The sequence below is a fragment of the Hylobates moloch genome, unplaced genomic scaffold (assembly GCF_009828535.3).
Source record: "Hylobates moloch isolate HMO894 unplaced genomic scaffold, HMol_V3 SCAFFOLD_13, whole genome shotgun sequence".
Classification (NCBI taxonomy): Eukaryota; Metazoa; Chordata; class Mammalia; order Primates; family Hylobatidae; genus Hylobates; species Hylobates moloch.
The window spans coordinates 89,167,976-89,188,687 of record NW_026652288.1 but is presented as its reverse complement, the minus strand read 5'-3'; the positions used below and the strand labels follow the sequence as shown (position 1 = coordinate 89,188,687).

The 20,712-nt window shown below is 45.6% G+C and overlaps 1 protein-coding gene across 1 annotated transcript in view; it reads right to left on the bottom strand.

Moving 5' to 3' along the window:
• The window catches only part of USP13 (ubiquitin specific peptidase 13), a 137,874-nt gene extending 117,915 nt beyond the window's left edge, over nt 1-19,959 (bottom strand). The window contains exon 1 of the mRNA XM_058426198.1: nt 19,184-19,959. Coding sequence (XP_058282181.1) covers nt 19,184-19,351 — 168 coding nt within the window. The 5' untranslated portion in view covers nt 19,352-19,959. The remainder of the gene's footprint in view (nt 1-19,183) is intronic.
• Nucleotides 19,960-20,712: the final 753 nt, after the last annotated feature.

Genomic DNA, 20,712 nt, shown 5'->3' with positions numbered 1-20,712 from the left:
ACACCTGTAGTCCCAGCTACTCAGTAGGCTGAGGCAGGGGAATTGCTTGAACCCGGGAGGCAGAGATTGCAGTGAGCCGAGATCGTGCCTTTGCACTCCAGCCCGGCAACAGAGCGAGACACCGTCTCAAAAAAAAGAAAAAAGAAAGAAAGAAAAAAGAAAAAGAAAGGAGCAGCATTAGAAGCCCCATGTATTGTTAAAATCCTGTCTTCAATGCATTTCAATATACATACAGCATATACTTAGCCATTCATTTACTACTTCATATTGTATCCCTCTATGTACTATTCAGAAGTAACATCAAAGACAAAGTTACTGATTTTATATTGCCTGCCATTTAAAAGAATGTTAAAACGGTGGCAAATATAAAGGTCAAGATTGAAACATGTTTCAGAGTAGCAAGTGAATAGTCATTTTAAATAAAAATACACCACATTGTCAATCGGTAGGTGTTCAGAGAACTTTGTTTACGATGATGTTTTCTTGGCAACCAGCCTTCCCACTGGAAGACAGGAAGGGAGCATGAGCTTATGTGAGCAACGCGCTCAGGAAACACAGTCGCTGCGTAACACTTGTTTTTATAACTACAGAACAGTATCTCCTGTGGAAAACAAGCGGTCATTGCTGCAAAGAGAAACATGATGTAGGTAGATGGAGTCACAACAAATCCACGCCAGGACAAATCACATACTAACACCGCAGGAAGACGCTGACTCACACACCCTTGGAAAAGGAAGGCCAAGAAGACCAGAACACGATACTTTCTAGAACATCTACTCAAAAAAGAGCGGACAGAAAAAAAAAATTAACCAAATGAGCTGCTTGTAATTATAAAAAGAAGTAACCCAAATGCCCAAGAACAGATTAGCTTAATAATTTATGGTACCTCCATGAAATGTAACACTCTTGAGCTATTTAAAATTGACTTGTGGATGAGTATTTACTGACAGAAAAGTATGTACATGGGCAAAGAAAGCAGGTAACAAAACACTGTGTATGATGTTATAATACACACGACATGCACACTCTTCCTGGCGTATGTTGTTATCTCAGCATGAGGAGACAATGTGGGAATTTTTTTCTTCCCATTTTCTTCTGGCATTTTTAAATTTCTCTTCAGAAACATAGATTCATTTTTTAATTAAAATATAAATAAAAGTTTTTTAACTGAATGTATTTAGATATGCTCCCTTTTCTCAAACCTGGCTTCCCAACCACACAGCTTAATGGGAGCTGTATATTCCCACTACTCAAAGTAAAGCGTGGTGGCAATAACTTGAGATTTTTATTTTTTATCTTTAAGAGAGTCTCACTCTGTAGCCCAGGCTGAAATGCAGTGGAGCGATCTGGGCTCACTTCAACTTCTGCCTCCCAGGTTCAAGGGTTTCTCCTGCCTCAGCCTCGCAGGTAGCTGGGATTACTGGTGCCCACTACCATACCTGGCTAATTTTTGTATTTTTAGTAGAGACAGGGTTTCGCCATGTTGTCCAGGCTGGTCTTGAACTCCTGATCTCAAGTGATCCACCCACCTTGGCCTCCAAAAGTGCTGGGATTGGCCGGGCACAGTGGCTCACACCTGTAATCCCAGCAATTTGTGAGGCCGAGACAGGCAGATCACCTGAGGTCAGGAGTTCGAGACCAGCCTGGCCAGCATGGTGAAACCTCGTCTCTACTAAAAATACAAAAATTAGCCGGGCATGGTGGCACACACCTGTAATCCCAGCTACTCGGGAGGCTGAGGCAGAAGAATCGCTGGAACCCAGGAGGCAGAGGTTTCAGTGAGCCGAGATTGCGCCACTGCACTCCAGCCTAGGTGACAGAGCGAGAATCTGTCTCAAAAAAAATAAAAAAATTAAAAAATTGCTGGATTACAGGCATGAGCCACTGCACCCAACCAATAATTTGAGATTAATAAGAGAATATCTTAAGATTTGTAGCTAACGAAATTCAAGTAAAATAGAGGTGATAAGGAGTGTAACCTCAAGGAGGCAAATGAGACTATGATTACAACTGGGAAAAATGAAACTAATCGGGAACACTGTACTCTAGTTGGCTCCCACTCATGTTTACAGAAGGGGATGGTCAATGTGGAGAATGGAAAAGAAGCCATAAGAGTGAGGCCATGATGTCTTCTCTAGAGGCAAAAGAAGGCCATGAGGGTGAGGGGCAGAAAGAATGTGTTCAGTCCCTCAATGCAAGACATCAGAGACCCAGCAAGGGTGGTGCCCTAATGACATTTACGTCCTAGTAAAGAGAGACAGGCAACAAGCAAGAAAGAGACATCGAAGATAATTTCCAGCAGTGATAAGAGGAGCCTGAGGATTGGGGTCTTTATACAGATGGGGGACAGGGTTGTCTCTGGGAGGCTGAGCAGTCAGGCAAGCAAAGAAGGAAGAGTACCCTCTCCAGATGCAAAAGCATGTGCAAAGGTCCCAACTCCAGAAAAAGCTTGGCTACTGCTTTGAAGGATAGAAAGCCAGCAGGGTGCTGGAGGAGCATGAGAAAAAGGTGGCGACAGTAGAGGAGACGGCTGCAAAGGTCAGCTCAAGGAAGCCTCACATGCCAGGGGAGAGCTGGGTACACACTGGACAGAAGCAAAGCCACTGGAGGCTTCTAAAGTGAGAAGTGCCATGATCTCATCTACATTTTTCAAAGATCACTCTGGCTACTACAGAAGAATTATGGGGGGGGTCAAGAAAATATACAGTTGAGAGGCTACTGTATAGTCTAGCCCACATTGTCTATTATGGTAGCCACTAGCCACATGTGAATATTTAAATTTAAATTAAGTTAAATTAAAAATTCAGTTCCTCTACCATACTGGCCACATTTCAAGTGCTCAACAGCCAAAGATGGCTAGTGGCTACCCTACTGGACAGCTCAGACACAGAACAATTCCATCATTTCAGAAAGTTCTTTTAGACAGCCTTTGTCTAAACAAGGCCAGATGGTGGCTTAGCCTGGGGAAGATGGCAGGAGGAAGAGGGAAGGTGGCTGACAGCAGAGACAGGAAAACGGGCAGTGTCAGGATATTATTTTATTTTATTTATTTAATTTTTTTTTTTGAGACGGCGTCTTGCTCTTTTGCCCAGGCTAGAGTCCAGTGGTGTAAGCTCAGCTCACTGCACCTCTGCCTCCCGAGTTCAAGAGATTCTCGTGCCTCAGCTTCCGAAGTAGCTGGGACCACAGGTGTGTGCCACCACACCGACTAATTTTTGTATTTTTAGTAGAGATGGAGTTTCACCATGTTGGCTAGGCTGGTCTCAAACTCCTGACCTCAGGTGATCTGCCCGCCTTGGCCTCCCAAAGTGCTGGGATTAGAGGCATGAGCCACTGCGCCCAGCCAGGATATAATTTTAGGATAGAGTGCACTAGCCTAGGAGATGGATTAGATGTAGAGGCATGTGCAAAAGGGTGGAAATGAGGACAATTCCTAATGGTTCTGATTCATTACTGAGTCCATAAGAGCACCCTCCTGTCTCTGCCCAACTTTTGCTTTCACCAAGCAACCACCTACCTATTAATTCAACCTCTCAGGTACTTCCATGTCTGAATGAAAGACATGAGTGTTCCAATAACCAGAGCACAGATCTCCAGTATATTCTCACTTCTAGAGCAAACCAGACACGAATTTTAAAATGCAAAAATTAAGCACCCATAAATAAGAAGCAAATGAGCAAATAAATCACCCATAGATAAGAAGCAAGTGAACAATAAGAAAGTAAAACAAGATTCAAGATCAAGGGCAGCAAGCATGCAACACACAGAAGGGGGAAATATAATGGAGAAAAAGCACTATCAGAAGATAGGGCTGGGCGCAGTGGTTTATGCCTGTAATCTCAGCACTTTGGGGGGCCAAGGCAGGAGAACTGCTTAAGCCCAGGAAGTCAAGGTTGCAGTGAGCCAAGATCACACCACTGCACTCTAGCCTGGGCAACAGAATGAGACCTTGTCTCAAAAAACAAATAAACAGAGAAAGAAAGAAAACAGGCTGGATAGCAGGGAATAACCAAACAGGTCACCAGTAAAACAGAATTAACAGAATACAATAGTTGCAAAATCCAAAATCTTGGTTTCAACAGCAGATCCAGTGAAGTAAATGTGTTCACAAGAACTAGGTAGGAAAGAACAAATGCATGTAATCCCAAGAGAGTATAGGCCTTGCTGCTAAACAATAATAAAACATCTGTGGCCACGAAATGTTAAGAAAAAAACAGAAATATTAATCCATTAGCAGGCATAGTGGTGCACACCTGTAGTCCCAGCTACTCAAAAGGCTGAGGTGGGAGGACCACTTGAGCCCAAGAGGTTGATGCCAGCCTGGTCAGCATAGCGAGACCCCATCTCTAAAAAAACATATAAATAAATAAATGTTGAAATGTTAATGCAGTAATGATTCCCCCAGCTTGCTCTGACTTTGAGTATCTCCCTTTCTGCAGAGGACTCCTATGCATTAGAGCTGTACAGCCTGGTCCTGCACAGCTAAAGGCAGAGTCCGAACAACTAAGTTTTGACTACACTGTAAATTTACTGTTCTACTAAGGCATCATTTATTAACTTTTTTGATAAGTATAAAAGCGAATCGGCCGGGCACGGTGGCTCATGCCTATAATCCCAGCACTTTGGCAGGCCAAAGCGGGCAGATCACCTGAGGTCAGGAATTCGAGACCAGTCTGACCAACATGGAGAAACCCCATCTCTACTAATAATATAAAAATTAGCTGGGTGTGGTGACGCATGCCTGTAATCCCAGCTACTTGGGAGGCTGAGACAGAAGAATCACTTGAACCCAGGAGACGGAGGTTGCGGTGAGCCGAGATTGCTCCATTGCACTCCAGACTGGGCAAGAAGAGCAAAACTCTGTCTAAAAAAAAAAAAAAAAAAGAATCATTCTTCTGGGTATTTTGAGTAATAATGATGCTGTCCCCCACTGCAGCTAGGGAAGGCCAGGGGCAGGGCACGAGGTTCAGCTACTACAACACTCTCAGGACAAATCGGTAACATGGAAACCATCAGCATATGAACACACTGAACTGAGCACCTGCAGCAGTTCCCAGCTTACACATACAAAAAGAAAATGTGAAACCACCTTGTCAACACTACACCTTTCATAGTCATTTCTTATTTTTATTTTATTTTTTAAAAGTGGTGATTTTCTTCAGGATGAAATCCCCCTGACAAACATGAAGATTGAATTTCCAGGCTAACCCATAAAAGCCCATCCCTCTGATCTGAATTTGAGTATGAATAATGGCCCAGAACAGAGTTCCCATCAAAGAGGCCAGCAAAAGCTTTCACTGTTGGGGAGAGCCTTATGCAGAATTACCAAGTAAAAGATGTCTCTCTTCAGCAACCCCAAGACTCCATAAATGCCATTTCATCTTCTTCTCGAAGGGAACCGCTCACTAAACCACTGATAAAAGGGCAAGTACCTCTGCTACAGATCCACTAGTTTAAAAGTGAGAGCTAGGGAGGGGAGAGTTCCAGAGAGGACAGCAATAAGATAGGTTGAATGGGCAGCTGTGATTACAACAACCCTGCAAGGTAAGGCACTACAGAGGGGGAAACCGAGGCTCACAGGAATTCAGTGACATTAAAGCATTTGCTGAAGTCACATGGCTACTAAGTAGTAAGTGGAGGTGGATTTGAGCCCAGGCCAGTCTAGCCCCCTGCGGGCTGCCTGGTGCTACTGAGAAGCAGATGTCGTTTTGGTGACAGGAGCCAGGTGGGCGGCTGTCGGCAAGCACATGCTCTCGTGGGGGCTTGGGGAAAAGAGCAGTTTCTTTTTTTTTCAAGACTGTTTCATTCAAGGAAAGCAGGAGGGACAGGCAAAGGACAGCAGCCCCACTCAAGTAAGCAGCCTGCGCCAGGCACCCTGCCAAGCTTTCCTGCTGGGCAGGAGAGAGGTTTCAGCAGGCTTTGCCAGCCCCACTCTCCAAATGCAAAAGGACAGCTGGAGTCCCTGGGAAGTGGTCACTCCAGATTGACAGCTCTCTGACAAAAACAGTGGCAAGACCCAAAGTGCTGGGCTCCAAGACACCGGTGAAGGACCTGCAAGACTTAGAGGCTCTCACAGCCTACTTGCCCTAATCAGCTTATGTCCAGCAATGAAACTGGGGACCTAGAGAGAAAATTCACACCAACTGAGGCTTCTTCCAAAGAATAGGCCGGACACTCAATGGCAGAACCTGCCCCAAATGGCACCTCCAAAGGAGCAATTCAGCAGCTTTACACAAGTGATACAATATGTGAATTACTTTCAACCCTGCTACCTGTAGCCACTCCCAGCTATTCCTCATTCCACTTCCAGAATGACCACCATCCTCATGCTGTTCCCTTGCTCATAATTGGCTGGTCCCTCAGGTCTAATCTTATCAAGACCAACCTCTTTTACATCCCACAGAGGATTCAACCTTGCTTTCCAGTCTCCTCAGGAATCTTCTCTTCCATAAGACAATTTACTATCTCACATACGAGCCAAGTTGGTCCCAACTCCATACCTTTGTCCGCCCCTACCCCTCCAAAGCGCTGCCTCTTCGGATTCCATCCAGTTGTCCAGGCCAGTAACTCTACTAGATTTTGTTGATTATTCCCAGGTCTAAAATCTCCTCTCACAAATTTTAAGCACCACACTGTTTAAAGCTTAAATATCCAGCTGGGTGCAGTGGCTCATGCCTGTAATCCCAGCACTTAGAGAAGCCAAGGCAGGCAGATCACTTGAGGTCAAGAGTTCAAGAATGCCCTGGCCAACATGGAGAAACCCTGTCTCTACTAAAAATACAAAAATTAGCTGGGCGTGGTGGTGCATGCCTGTGGTCCCAGCTACTCAGGAGACTGAGGCACAAGAATCACTGGAACCGGCGAGGCGGAGGTGGCAGTGAGCCGAGATCACACCACTGCACTCTAGCCTGGGCGACACAGCAAGACTCTGTCTCAAAAAAAAGAAAAGCCTTAAATCTCCTATAAGTGCTGCAGGGTCTAACTTCATGACTCATCAGGGTTTAAAGACCACCTCTGTCATGAAGCCATCTTTGAACAAATCCTTGAACAAATTACCTACCCTCTCTGACTCTCCATTTCCTCATCTGTAAAACAGGGGCAAAATCGTAACTATAACATGTAAGCCAATTACTATCATAATTAAATGAGATGACGTACATAAAAGTGCCTGGCATAGTGTTTGACTCATAATAGACACTTGACGGATTGGAGTTAGCTCAAGCGGTTACGTCCTCATGCCAGACTTTCTATAATAGATACTTGAAATTAGCATACACACTCCACTATGATAGAGATCCTGCCATCGTCCTCTGTTTCCCTCCCACTTACACCTTCTCTACCCCTATAATACCAACCGCAGTGCAGAGTACACAGGAAGCCATAAGTCAGTATTAACACTTGTTAACTAACACAAAGCAGAATGTTTCCTTTTTTTTTCTTCTTTTGAGACAAGGTCTCACTCTGTTGCCCAGGCTGGAGTGCAGTGGCGCAGTCTTGGCTCACTGCAACCTCCGCCTCCTGGGTTTAAGCAATTCTCCTGGCTCAGCCTCCTGAGTAGCTGGGATTACAGGCATCTGCCACCATGCCAGGCTAAGTTTTGCATTTTTAGTAGAGACGGAGTTTCACCTTGTTGGCCAGGCTGATCTTGAACTCCCGACCTCAGGTGATCCACCCACCTCGGCCTCCCAAAATGCTGGGATTACAGGCGTGAGCCACTGCGCACCAGCTTTCCTTTTAAATCTTACCACATGAGGCACATACTATCCTGCACCTCAAGCAACATCTCTGTCCAGAGGCATATTCAGATTCATTAAATTCTTATCATTGTTACATTGTCCTGTTGTTCTAGCCCTAAAAATAGGTGTTCCTGTTCACATCTTCCCTGTGCCTGGGAACAAGGGGAGTCCTAACTGATCACCACAATAGTGAACAGACTAGACAGAGGCCTGATCTGCAACCACAGATCCCAGTCCTCTTGTCATCTCCCTAAGGGGCCCAATGTGGGATCTTTTACCAAGCACCCTAGAATCACAACACATAAAACACGCGGCAAGTACCCAAGACACTTTTCCCTGGCTTTTCAAGGGTCAAACCTATGATGTTTCAGATAATAAGATAACATGAAAATATCATATTGGCAGCTGGGTGCGGTGGCTCGTGCCTGTAATCCCAGCACTTTGGGAGGCCAAGGCAGGTGGATCATTTGAGGTCGGGAGTTCGAGACGAGCCTGACCAACATGGTGAAACCCCATCCCTAGTAAAAATACAAAAAAATAGCCTGGCATGGTGGCACACGCCTGTAATCCCAGCTTGAACCCAGGAGGTGGAGGTTGCAGCGAGCCAAGATCATGCCACTGCACTCTAGCCTGAGCGACAGAGCAAGACTCAAAAAAAAAAAAAAAAAAAAAAAACCCAGAAAATCAGAAAAGATGCAGGCTTAATGGCACAGGTTCAGAAACTGTGTAGTTTTCAGTTCTCTACTCTTTTCCTTTCAATTCTCCAAGACCTCAGCTATTCCACATCCCTACAATCTGTATCCCACCCATGACAGAGATGTACAAAGTGAAAGCAAAGGAAAACAAATATCTAACTCAGCTTCTGAGGATGGGAGGAGTCCTCACAAAGAACATCTGAGCCGGCTTTAAAGGACCAACAGGGCTTTTCCAGGCAGATGAGGGTGAAAGAAGGCATTCCAGGCCAATGCAAGAGCATGAGCAAGCACATGGAGGGGCAAGAGCACGGAGCACCTAGAGAATGGAAAGTCCTTTGGGACAGACAGAAAGTAAGCAGACAGCAGGAAAGCTGGATCAACAAGGTAAACTGAGGTGATGTGCCATGTTAGAAAAGTCTGAATGACGCCATTGAGGATTTCAAGGTGGGAAAATGACATGATCAGACCTCTATTTTAAAAATATCTGAGAGTGCAGTGTGACAGACTGGAAGGGAAAGTAAGATGGTTGTTAGGAAGCTTCTGCAACAGTCCAGGCGAGAAAGGATGAGGGCCTGAGCCTTAGCAGCACAAGGGAGAGAGGAGGATATACCAGAATTTTGTACCTAAAGAGATGTGATCCTAAAAGAGACAGTGAGATAGCCATGCTCATGGCAGCACTATTTACAGAAGACAAAAGGTGGAAGCAACCCAGTGTCCCTGACAGATGACTGGATAAACAAGATGCGGTATATACACACAATGGGATATTATCCTGCCTTACAAAGGAAGAAAATTGACACAACAACGTGGATTAACCTTGAAGACATTATGCCAAGTGAAATGAGTCAGTCAAAAAGGATAAATATTGCATGATTCCACTTGTATAAGGTACCTAGAGTGGTCAAATCTTAGAGACAAAAAGCAGAATGGTGGTTGTCAGAGGCTGAGAAAAGGGGAGAACAGGGAGTCATTGTTTAATGGGTACAGAGTTTCTGTTTTGCAAGATGAAAAGAATTCCGAAGACAGACAATGGTGATAACTGCAAAACAGTGTGAATGTACTTCAATGCCACTGAACTGTGCATTTTTAAATGCTTAAGATGGTAAAGTTTATGTTATATGTATTTTATCACAATTTAAAAAATAAAAAGAGAGAGAGGGAGGTAGAATGGATGATACCATACACCTCTCAATCTGGGGCACTAAAATGGGTGGCCGCTCCTTTAACTGAGCTCCAGTCCATCGGCAGAGGAATGCAGGGGAGGAAAAAGAGAATTCAGAGTTGCACAGATGTCCAGATTCAAAGTGAGCAGAGAACAGGAACTTTTCCAGAAAGTCCTTCTGACAGGATCAGCATCATCTCTCACACTCCAAAGCTCTAAAAATGGTACAACTTTAAAGGTAATGAACTACTGTCCAAAAGGGACAGCAATTGACTTCTTGATTATGATTTTAGAAAAGCAGGATTTTAGGGTACACAGGGCAAATGACACAAAGACATCCATTTCACTCCTTTCTGAAACCCCAATCAAAGGACAGCAAAGGGATTTTTTCAAGACATAAACTATACCACTAAAGTCTGGAAAGCTGGACGGCAGATAAATGAACGCTAAAAGACTAAGATGGCGACAGAGCTGAATCCTAGGCCAGCAGCAGGGAAAGCCAAGATCCAACCTGATCTTCACCCCAGAATGCCCAAAAGACTCCAGAACTGGCAATTCAAGATAACTCTGGAAGATGGGGCGAAGTAGGAGCTAAAATAAAGAGAAAGGGTTTCTATGTAGCTGTCAGAGCCCCAAATCTCATCTCCACTCCAAGAGGCCCCTCCCTCTCCTGGCAAAGAACTAGAGAGTGATTCTTTAAAGCAGATGAAAACAAAGGTTTCAGCGCTGGGGAAGAATGGACTTAGTTAAGAATAGGGGCACCTTCATGAACATGGGGACTAAGAGAATGTATGTGTATCAGTCCAGATTTGGTCAGAAAATAGATGCTATTCTAGGTATTACAGGCAGGAAGAGATTTGATGCAGGAAATTAAAAGCTTAAAAAATCATGGGAAGGGCAGTGAGAGCCACAGTCAGAGAAATCACTGCCTATGTTCAGGAAATCAGGATGTACAAGCGTCACAAGAAACTGCACAGATGACGTCAGATCCCCCACCACTGAGGTAACTGTGTCCCAAAAGGACACTCAGATGCTGCTAGGAAAACCTCACGTCGACCAGGTGCCACAGTTGCAATAGCAAAGTGGCTTCTCCTTCTCTTTTGCCTTCTAAATCTCTTACTGGAAAAATCAATATCAGAATCTTGCCACCAAGGGACTCTGGGAAATGCAATGTCCAGGAGCCAACCCCTGCAATGATGGGAGAAGCTTAGCAAAGCAGGGACACAGCTGAGAACCTACAGGCAATATCCAGCTGGTATCCAATACCCAGATGCTGAGACCACCTTCACCCTCTGCTCCCACTCAGTTCCCTAAATACTGGCAGACAGGCCTGTACTTTCCAGGCAAGAGATTAGAATAGTCTCCTAACTGGTAGCCAAAGGGGAAAAAAAAAAAAAATCAAGACACTAACATTCAAGCTTCCCCAAAGAAACAGCCCAGCCAGGTCACCCTACAATGAAACTCACAGTTCAGAGAATAAAAAAAATTCCTATCTATGAAATAGTAAATTCCCAACTCAAGTAGCTCTAATTTTTTCAAAAAGTGTCAATCAAATTCTCTAAATTTTAATTTGCTTCAAAAAGAACGTGCATGCAACATATGACATCTATGGTTGAGCTACAATTAAGATAATAATTTAATGTGAACCCATAGGCTACATTTCAGGTGAGGTAAGTGACTGGAATAAGTGGTTATATCTTCTTGCCTAAACTCTAGAACTTTGGTTTCCAAAGTAAGGCCTGGTAACCCTCTGAAACCCCAGAGTCTTTAAGTAACTTGGGAGGTCAAAAGTATTTTCATAACATGAAGTTACTTGCCTTTCTCTCTCTCATTCTCTCATAGCATACTGTGGCATTTTTCCAAGGCTACATGACATGCAATGACATCATTTCAAAAGCTAATAGAATGTAATTGTTCGAATTGTTTTAAATTTTTCTCAGTTTTAATTTCTAATATGGTAAACAGCAACAGAAATCACACAAAAGCTTTTTGCGGTTCTCAAAAATAGTTAAGAGTATAAAGAGGTCAAAAAGCTTGAGAATCACTTCTCGAGAACAACTTTTCAGCTAGTTGCTTTTGGAAGGAAGCTTTTGACATGTGAAACTAATAAGATTTACTTTAAGTTTATATCTTCAAACTGGAAAAAATCTGTCTGCTCTGAAATTTTGCTTTACTACCTTGTATCAGTTTATCCATTAGGAGGAAGAGTTTTCCACAGAGATCCTAAATTAACTTTTTTTTCTCCCTACAAGTAAACATTATGATGGGAAGTCTCATTGCCTGCAAGGCAACGTGCATAGTACAATGGTAAAATGCAGAGAATCTACAGGGACTCAAACAAATACTTGTACACCAACAACTGAAGCAGCTTTATTCACAACAGTCAAAAGGTAGAAATAACCTGATGTCCATTAACAGGTGAATGGACAAATAAAATGTAATACATGTACAAATATATGATGGAATATTATTCAGCCTTAAGAAGGAAGGAAATTCTGATGCGTGCTACAACACTGAACCTTGATAACATTATGCTAAATGAAATAAGCCAGATATGAAAGGACAAATATTGTGTGATTCCACTTACATAAAGTGCCTAGAATAAGCAAATTCATAGAGACAGAAAGTTGAATGGACATTACAAGGGGCTAGGAGCAGGGAGAAGTGGGGGTTTATTGTCAAATGGATACAGAGTTTCAGTTTGGAATGATGAAAAACTGGAGATCAACAGTAGTGATATTTACACAACAATGTGTAGTGATAGTTACACAACAATGTGAATGTAATTTAATGCAACTGAATTGTACAATTAAAACGAGTTAAAATGTTTCCATGCGAAAGTAATTTAATGTCACTGAATTGTACAATTAAACGAGTTAAAATGTTTTGTTTGCTTTTTGAGACAGAGTCTCGCTCTGAGACAGAGTCTCGCTCTGTCGCCAAGGCTGGAGTGGAATAGTGGGATGCTGGCTTACTGCAACCTCTGCCTCCCGGGTTCAAGCGATTCTCCCTGCCTCAGCCTCCTGAGTAGCTGGGACTACAGGCACCCGCTACCCAGCCTGGCTAATTTTTGTATTTTTAGTAGAGATGGGGTTTCGCCATGTTGGCCAGGCTGGTCTCAAACTCCTGACCTCATAAGGTGATCCACCCACCTCAGCCTCCCAAAGTGCTGGGATTAAAGGTGTGAGCCACTGCACCCAGCCAAAATAGTTTTTTAAAAACAGATTCTAGAGTCAGACAATCCAGATTCATATCCCAGCTCTACTACTTACTATCTGTGTGATCTTTGTACCTGAGTTTCCTGATCTGCAAAATGGTAATAGTATATAACATAGGGTTGTTGTGATGATTAAATGAGTTCATATAGGTATAATAATATATGCAATAATTAGAAGGCTTGGAATGATGCATGGTGCCTAGTAAGTGCCCTATCACTCGGTCTCAAACTTTGGCATGTCTCAGAATCACACAAAGAGCTTATTAACACACAGACTGCTACACCCCCACCCCCAGATCTTCTGTTTCAGAAGATCTGGGGGTGGGACCCAAGAATTAGCAGTTCCCAAGACATGCTAGTGCTGCTGGTTCAGGGAGCACACTTTGAAAACTGCTCTATATACATGTGAGATGTCATTATTATTACTGGCAATGCCTGAGAGAATACCAGACACATCAATAAATACTTGTGGAAGAAAGGACAGAAAGACAGAGGATTCACTGAGCCCCTAACATGAAGTGGTCCCGCAAGTAGATGGAGATCTCAGTCTTTCCTGGTGGATATCTAAACCAGCCACTCCCACCAGGCCCCTGTCCATCACAGTTTTCCAAAGACTCCCAGGAAGACAAAGAACCAACAGTGACATCTCAGTATCACCGAGCCGTCTCAGAACTTTCAAAATGGGAAAAAAGCTCCTTTTTACAAAACAGTCCTGATGCGAGAAGGGAAGAAGAGGTGGGAGTAAGGGCAACCATTTATGCTGAGTCTCATATCCCCTCTGGCCACCTTTTTGGTTCAGCCACTGTATGCAGCTGATTGCCACAGCAGGTGTGGCCCAACAGTCGTAGCCTCAGCTGCACTGAGGACCTCTTGCTTCTCGGCTGCTGCTGGTCCTGCTCAGCCTGTCAAAATACTTCCCATTTGCAGGCTTAGTGCCTATAAATACAGACTTGGAAGAGTGAGGGCTTTTCCACCCCTAGAACAAACCTTGACCGATGGGGGATGGGAGCCAGTGGATAAATACAGTACTCTCCCCGGCTCCATCTCAAGTGGACGATTCTGAGGCACATTCTGGAGTTACCCAGGGAGTCCCCAGTGAGGTTTAGCTCTAGCTGCCCACTGTGGAAGCCAGCTCCATAACTCACTCTTGGACTGCCTTTCCTTCTTTCTCTTTTTCACTATTCTCTTGCTCATAATTCCACTTCTGTTCCCTGGGATAACTTTCCAAAATAAACTGCCTTGTCTAAGCCTCCCCATTTTCAGTTGACCCAAGCTAAGGCAAGGCATAAACAGCTCCACTTACAATGCAGGTGGGGAGGGGGGCAGAATTAGCACAAGAGAGCAAACTATGAGGACAGACTAGAATCGCTGTGCTGCATGACACAGACTCTCCGTAATGCAGGCATTCAGAGGGAAGGATGAAGTCTGAAGCAGAAGGTGAAGGTTGAGAGAGAGCCCAGACAAACGATCACAAGAGGAAGGTGGTCTTAGAAAAGGAAATCAGTTGTCCAGGTGCGGTGGCTCCCACCTGTAATCACAGCACTTTGGGAGACCAAGGTGGGCGAATCACAAGGTCAGGAGTTCAGGACCAGCCTGGCCACCATAGTGAAACCCCATCTCTACTAAAAATACAAAAAATTAGCCAGGCATGGTGGTGGGCACCTGTAATTCCAGCTACTCAGGAGGCTGAGAAAGAAAAGGAAATCAGTCTTACACATGGACAAGCCAGAGACTCGCCTCACTGGAACTGACCACCTGGAAACTGAAGAGACACAGGACAAAGTACACCCAGAGAAATGAGGAGCTCAACAACCAAAGAGATGAGAGGAGATTTCCATGCTGGTCCAGGGAGGCTTACGAGCGGAAGTGTGAACCAAGACATCCCTCCTCCACTTAAGCACACAAAACTCCCTACACAACCCCTGACAACCAGACTCTTGGGCTTACAACTTGTGATTAACTCTTTTTCTTTCTCTTTTTATTTTGAGACGGAGTTCCCCTCTGTCACCAGGCTGTAGTGCAGTGACGCAATCTCGGCTTACTCCAACCACTGCTTCCCAGGTTCAAGCGATTCTCCTGCCTCAGCCTCCCAAGTAGCTGGGACTACAGGTGAGTGCCACCACACCCAGATGATTTTTGTATTTTTTTTAGTAGAGACAGGGTTTCACCATGTTGGCCAGGATGGTCTCGATCTCTTGATGTCGTGATCTGTCTGCCTCAGCCTCCCAAAGTGCTGGGATTACAGGCGGGAACCACAGCACCTGGCCATGACTGACTGTTTTTCTTTCTTCTTTCTTCCTTCCATTCTTCTCTCTTTCCTCCTTTTTTATTTTTTTATTTTATTTTATTTTTTTGAGACGGAGTCTCACTCTGTTGCCCAGGCTGGAGTGCAGTGGTGCAATCCTGGCTCACTGCAAGCTCCACCTCCTGTCAAACTCCTGACCTCAGGTGATCCACCTGCCTCGGCCTCCCAAAGTGCTGGGATTACAGGCGTGAGCCACCGCGCCCCGGCCTTTCCTCCTTTTTTAAAGTAAATGTGTATGTGATTACTAATTGGCCAGACACACTTTACATATTAATTTATTTAATCCACAAAATAACCTTTTGAGGAAGGTTGTTATTGTCTCCATTTTACAGATGGAGAAACTGGAGCTCAGAGAAGTTACACACCGAGTGACAGAGATAGGATTCAAACACTGCCGGTCTGGGCTCTCTCGTTCATGACTGACCCCAACAATCAATGAAATCACCTCATTCTATGTGATAATCCCCCAAGATTCCTTTCTCAACATTTCCCATATGTTTTATCCTCACCATGTGCAGGGCCTGTAACTCCATGGAATTCATACATTTCCAAAGCATTCACTGAGCTCCTGGTATATATACCAGATGCTAGACCAGCTGCTGGAAATAACACAAAGTCCCCACTCTCCAGGAAGGTCGCACTCAAAGGCAGAGACAAGCACGTGAACATGTCACTGGGGGTTAGACAGGAATGCTTATGGGGTCTAGTGGGAAGCAATACGGAAATGATTCATAGAGCAAGAACCACTTGAATTCAGTCTTGAAAAGAAGCTCCACTGGGAAGGTGCATTACAGACCTTGCGCAATGAACCAAACCATGGAGAGGTGAACCTACACATCAAGGTAGGAGGGTGGGTCCAGGATGAAATCAAAGAGGTAGGTGAAAAACAAATTCTCACTCATCCCAAAATAGCTGTTATTGAGCATCTGCTATGTGTTAAGCCCTAGGAGGTGGGAAGAAGGGAAGAGAGATACTAATACACTACTGATATCCCACAAAGGTGAAGAATGCCAAAGGTCTACAGACAGTGCCTTAGACATGGTAGGTACATCATAAAGATTTGTTGATTCACACTCTTCCTCCAACACCACTTTAAATCACATGACCAAGAATAGCTTTCCATAACTGACCATATAAAATCAAGATCAAATGTTTTCCAGATTCAAGGCCCCCATCATCTACTCTCTATTTGGTTCTACCTCACTTCTTGCTACTTGCCAAATGTATCTTTTTATTCCAAATACATTACAGGCAAATTAGTGGGAAATATTCACACGTTATAGCTTCTTTGCACATATAATTTCCCTGGCCTGGAATGTTGATCTCCCTTATTTTCTAGCCATCTTTGTACATAACCCTTTTCAAAAGTAACCAATGCAGGGATGATTTTTTTTTTCCACTCAGCTGGTTTTGGCCTTTTCCCTAAGACATCCCATGGCACTTGTGGATTAAAGTTTCTGGCATGTTTAGCACCAATGGATTTTGCTCTTTATGCTCCTTACAGTCGTGCATGTATGAGATGGCACATAGTAGGTGCTGAAGAAACCCTTATTGGATTCATAGTGTAGTGTTATATACCGTAACAAAATACTGGCTGGGTGCAGTGGCTCACGCCTGTAATCCTGGCACTTTGGGAGGCCAAGGTGAGTGGATCACTTGAGGTCAGGAGTTCGAGACCAGCCTAACCAACATGGCGAAACCCCACCTCTACTAAAAATACAAAACTAGCCGGGTGTGGTGGCACACGCCTGTAATCCCAGCTACTTGGCAGGCTGAGGCAGAAGAATCGCTTGAATCCAGGAGGCAGAGGTTGCAGTGAGTTGAGATTGTGCCATTGCACTCCAGCCTGGGCGACAGAGTGAGACTCCATCTCAAAAAAAAAAAAAAAAAAAAAACTTCCCATTATCACGCACTGTGCTTTATGATAAATATTATCAAACCTTCCTTCCCTTCCTCCCGTGAAACATAGATAATGAAATATACTGATTCATCAGCCTTGTAAATAATCCCAGTCTCCCCCAAGGAACTGCTGTGATATGATTGAAATCATCAGTCTACACTGGATGAGATGTTTCTAGAATAGTAACACTCTAGAAACGCACACAGTAAGCTCCCAATAACTATTTGTGGGAGTGAATTAAAACAATCAGCCTTTTTTCCCACACCTGCTATCCACTACATTGTGCAGCGAAGTTTGTAAGCAGAACTTGAAGAAGGGCCCAAATCAAACATGGGGAAAGTCATTTGACCCACTTTCCATGTCGTGCTATCCTAAAAAACTTAGGCCACTTTCTTCTTCCTGGAGGTAACAATCTCTCAATTGCTTAGGTTAGTTAGGACCATCATCCCTCTCCACCTTTAGAAGCTATTAGTGGGAACTGCCCAACACTGGCCATACAATCTGAAAATGGCATTTTCAAATAATTTATGGATAACATCCTAAAAAAGGACTGCCGATTGTCACACTCCACTCTTTGGATCTTTTCGAAAGAAAAAAAAAGTAAGCAATCAAAAATTAAGTTAGGTTTCATCCCTCAAATGGAAGAGGCAGATTGAAGAGGCAGATTCTTCTGCCTCAAATGATATAGAATTACCATAAATAAAAAAACTAAATGTCACAGAGAGGATACTAACTCTGATACTCCAGTGTGTATCAAGCAAAAGTGCTTTGAAGCCAGCCAAAATCAACCCACAGATAATAAAAGAAACTTTGGAAATGTTGCCGCTCATTTGGACTTTTCTTTTCCCCTCTGACAATACTCCACATGCTATGAATAAAACGCATTAGACCATTGCGAGACCTGCCTCAGTCCATCCAACCCATGCACTCCTAATGCATTGAGATCTGCCGGGTGACATATGAGATCTAAAGTGGGTGGATAAAAATAACCTGGTCCTCAAAAAGACATGATAAACGCCAGACAGCTGAGTCACTTTGAAGCCCATTTTGACTTTTGAAAGGGACATTCACCCTCCTGCTGCTTCTCACACATTCACATAGAACCAGGTGAAACCCACCACCAACCGCCCCGGGTGGAAGGCGGCGATCCCTCTCAGCTTCCTCCTCATTCTCCGAGGTCACGACTCGGGATTGAACTTTTAATAATTTATACTTGCGCATGTCAGTCCAAGTGACTCATTTAGAAGGGCAAGGGGGGGAAGGCTTAAGAAAACCATCACAATCCAGTAGATCCCCTATTTCTGCTGCCCAAGTGGAGGCACCGGAAGATTTCGTCTGACATTTTTTTTTTGAGACGGAGTCTCGCTCTGTTGCCCAGGCTGGAGGGCAGTGGCGCGATCTCGGCTCACTATAGCCTCCTCCTTCCCTGTTCAAGTGATTCTCAAGCCTCAGCCTCCCGAGTAGCTGGGACTACAGGAGCCCGCCACTGCGCCCGGCTAATTTTTGGGGTTTTTTTTAGTAGAGATGGGGTTTCGCCATATCAGCCAGGCTGGTCTCGAACTCCTGACTTCAAGCGATCCGCCCGCCTCCGCCTCTTAAAGTGCTGGGATTTCAGACGTGAGCCACCGCGCCTGGCCCTGACATTCTAAAGGCAAGAAAAGGAGTGGGGTGAAATGGGAAGTGGTGGAAGAAAAGCTCAGAGAGCAAATCAGAATTGTTCAGGAGTGGGGATCCCTGAGCAAAGCAAGTGGTCCCAGAAAAAGAAGGACTGTGTGTCCGGGGGTGTGGGGGGATCATCCCATCCACCTACCTGCCCTGCGCTCTGCCCCGGGGAGGACGCAAACGATTTGCAACGTGCAGTTCGGAACAGGGAACTCTTGTATTTCATCTATCTTTAAACGGCGGCGGGGCTGTGTGCAAGCTGCTGGGAATCAGGCCCTTCCAGCCTGGGGAGGCCGGCGGAGCAAAGCCACCAGCACGACCCAGTCCTCGGCTGCAGCAGCCCTGGGGCGCTCACTAAGTGTCTGCCGAACTGCAGTGCTCCCGAGCCAACTCTGCCGCCCGGAGGAAGAGAAGAGGTCCCCGGCCGCCACTGCGCATCTTCTCCCCCGGCTTCACGTGCCGCAGGCCGCCGGCCCCGCGACCCTGCCCCGAGGCGCCTTACTTACGGGAGAGTCGTAGGAGAAGGCGCACTCGTTCTTGTAGACCCTGTCGCCGGACCTGGGCACGCGGATCGTGGGCATGTGGGGCACCAGCAGCTCGCCGATGTCTCCTGCAGCCATCTTCCTGCCTCCGCTGCCGCCCGGCATGCCGAACAGGGCGCCCCGGCGCTGCATGGCCTCGGCGCTCACCGGAGCCGAGCGAGCCGGAGCCGGAGCCGAGCGCGGGGTCTGTCAGCGGCGGCGGCGCCAGCGAGCGGGCTGACGGGCGGGCTGCGCGGGCAACGGCAGCCGGCCGAGCCGGGGCGGGCGGGGAGAGCGGGCCGCGGGGCGGGAGCGGGCACCAGGGGCTCGGGGCGGACGGGCGACGCTGCTATTTTTAATCCAATGGCGAGTCTCCGGCCCAGCTGCAGCGTCAGGCGGGGCTGGGGAGCGCCAGCCGCAGCGCGCCGGGGAGGGGGCGCTGGAGAGGGGCCCTGCGCGCGGGCCGGGCTCGGCGGCGGGGGGCGAAGGGCGAACCCCTGAGGCGTCGGCGCGGGAGCTCGAGCGGGCTGGCGGCCGAACGCGGCGCGGGAGAGCCCCGGGAAAACACCACGGAGGTGTTTTCTATCCCGAATTGTTGGCTTGCAGAGGGGCAACTTCGAGGAGGCCAACACAAAGAGCAGGATTGGGGGTTTTAAAAACCGCTTGCTTTTAAAACAGCCGAAGACTAGAGCGGTGACGTCCCCGGATTGGGTAGGGGCGGGACTCGATGTGCAAATCTGAAATCTAACGTGAGGCTTAAATCTAAATTTGCGCCATGCACTTCAGTGCTTCCCCACTAAGCTTCGTTCCTTACTTTAACATCCAAGGCTCAAAAATAGAGAGAATAGAATAAGATCGAGTGAGGATAGAGGGTGTGGGGGGGGGGGGGGGGGGGGGGTGTGTGTGGGTGTGTGTGTGTGTAATAACAATACAGGTTTTCTTACATATTGGGGGTAGTCAGGGATGGTCAAGATTTTTTCAGGGCGTTGGAAGGCTTTCTATTTTTCTCTGCCTTTGGAGTATCTTCTATGTGATTCAAAGTTCTCATGTCGAACATTCAGTGGCCTGATTTGAGGATTTTGTAGGCAGACATACATATTCCTGTCTTGATCATCAGTTCCTCAAAATAAATGATGAATGGGGTTGGGCTGGGGGGTTGATCATTTGCAAGCAGAGCATGTCTCCCAGCATACTCTCATTTTCTCCAAAAAACCCACAAGACGGGTTCAATGACATTGAGATTCTCTAACTACACCCAACATATATATTCATGGCAGGGTATCCAGGGATCCCTGCCAGTTAATGAAACGCAGAAAGAGCAAGAAATAGTGAACCAAAACGCTAATTTTTGTAAGCCTCTCCCAGATCAGATAGTCCATAAGTTCTTTTTTTTTTTTTTCTTACATTTTTTCTCTATTAACTCTCCCTGGTTCTCCAGACCTATCTCAAGATTTCCATATCCTCAGCGCACCACACTTTCTTATCACTCAGCACTCCCAAATGCTATCTGTTGG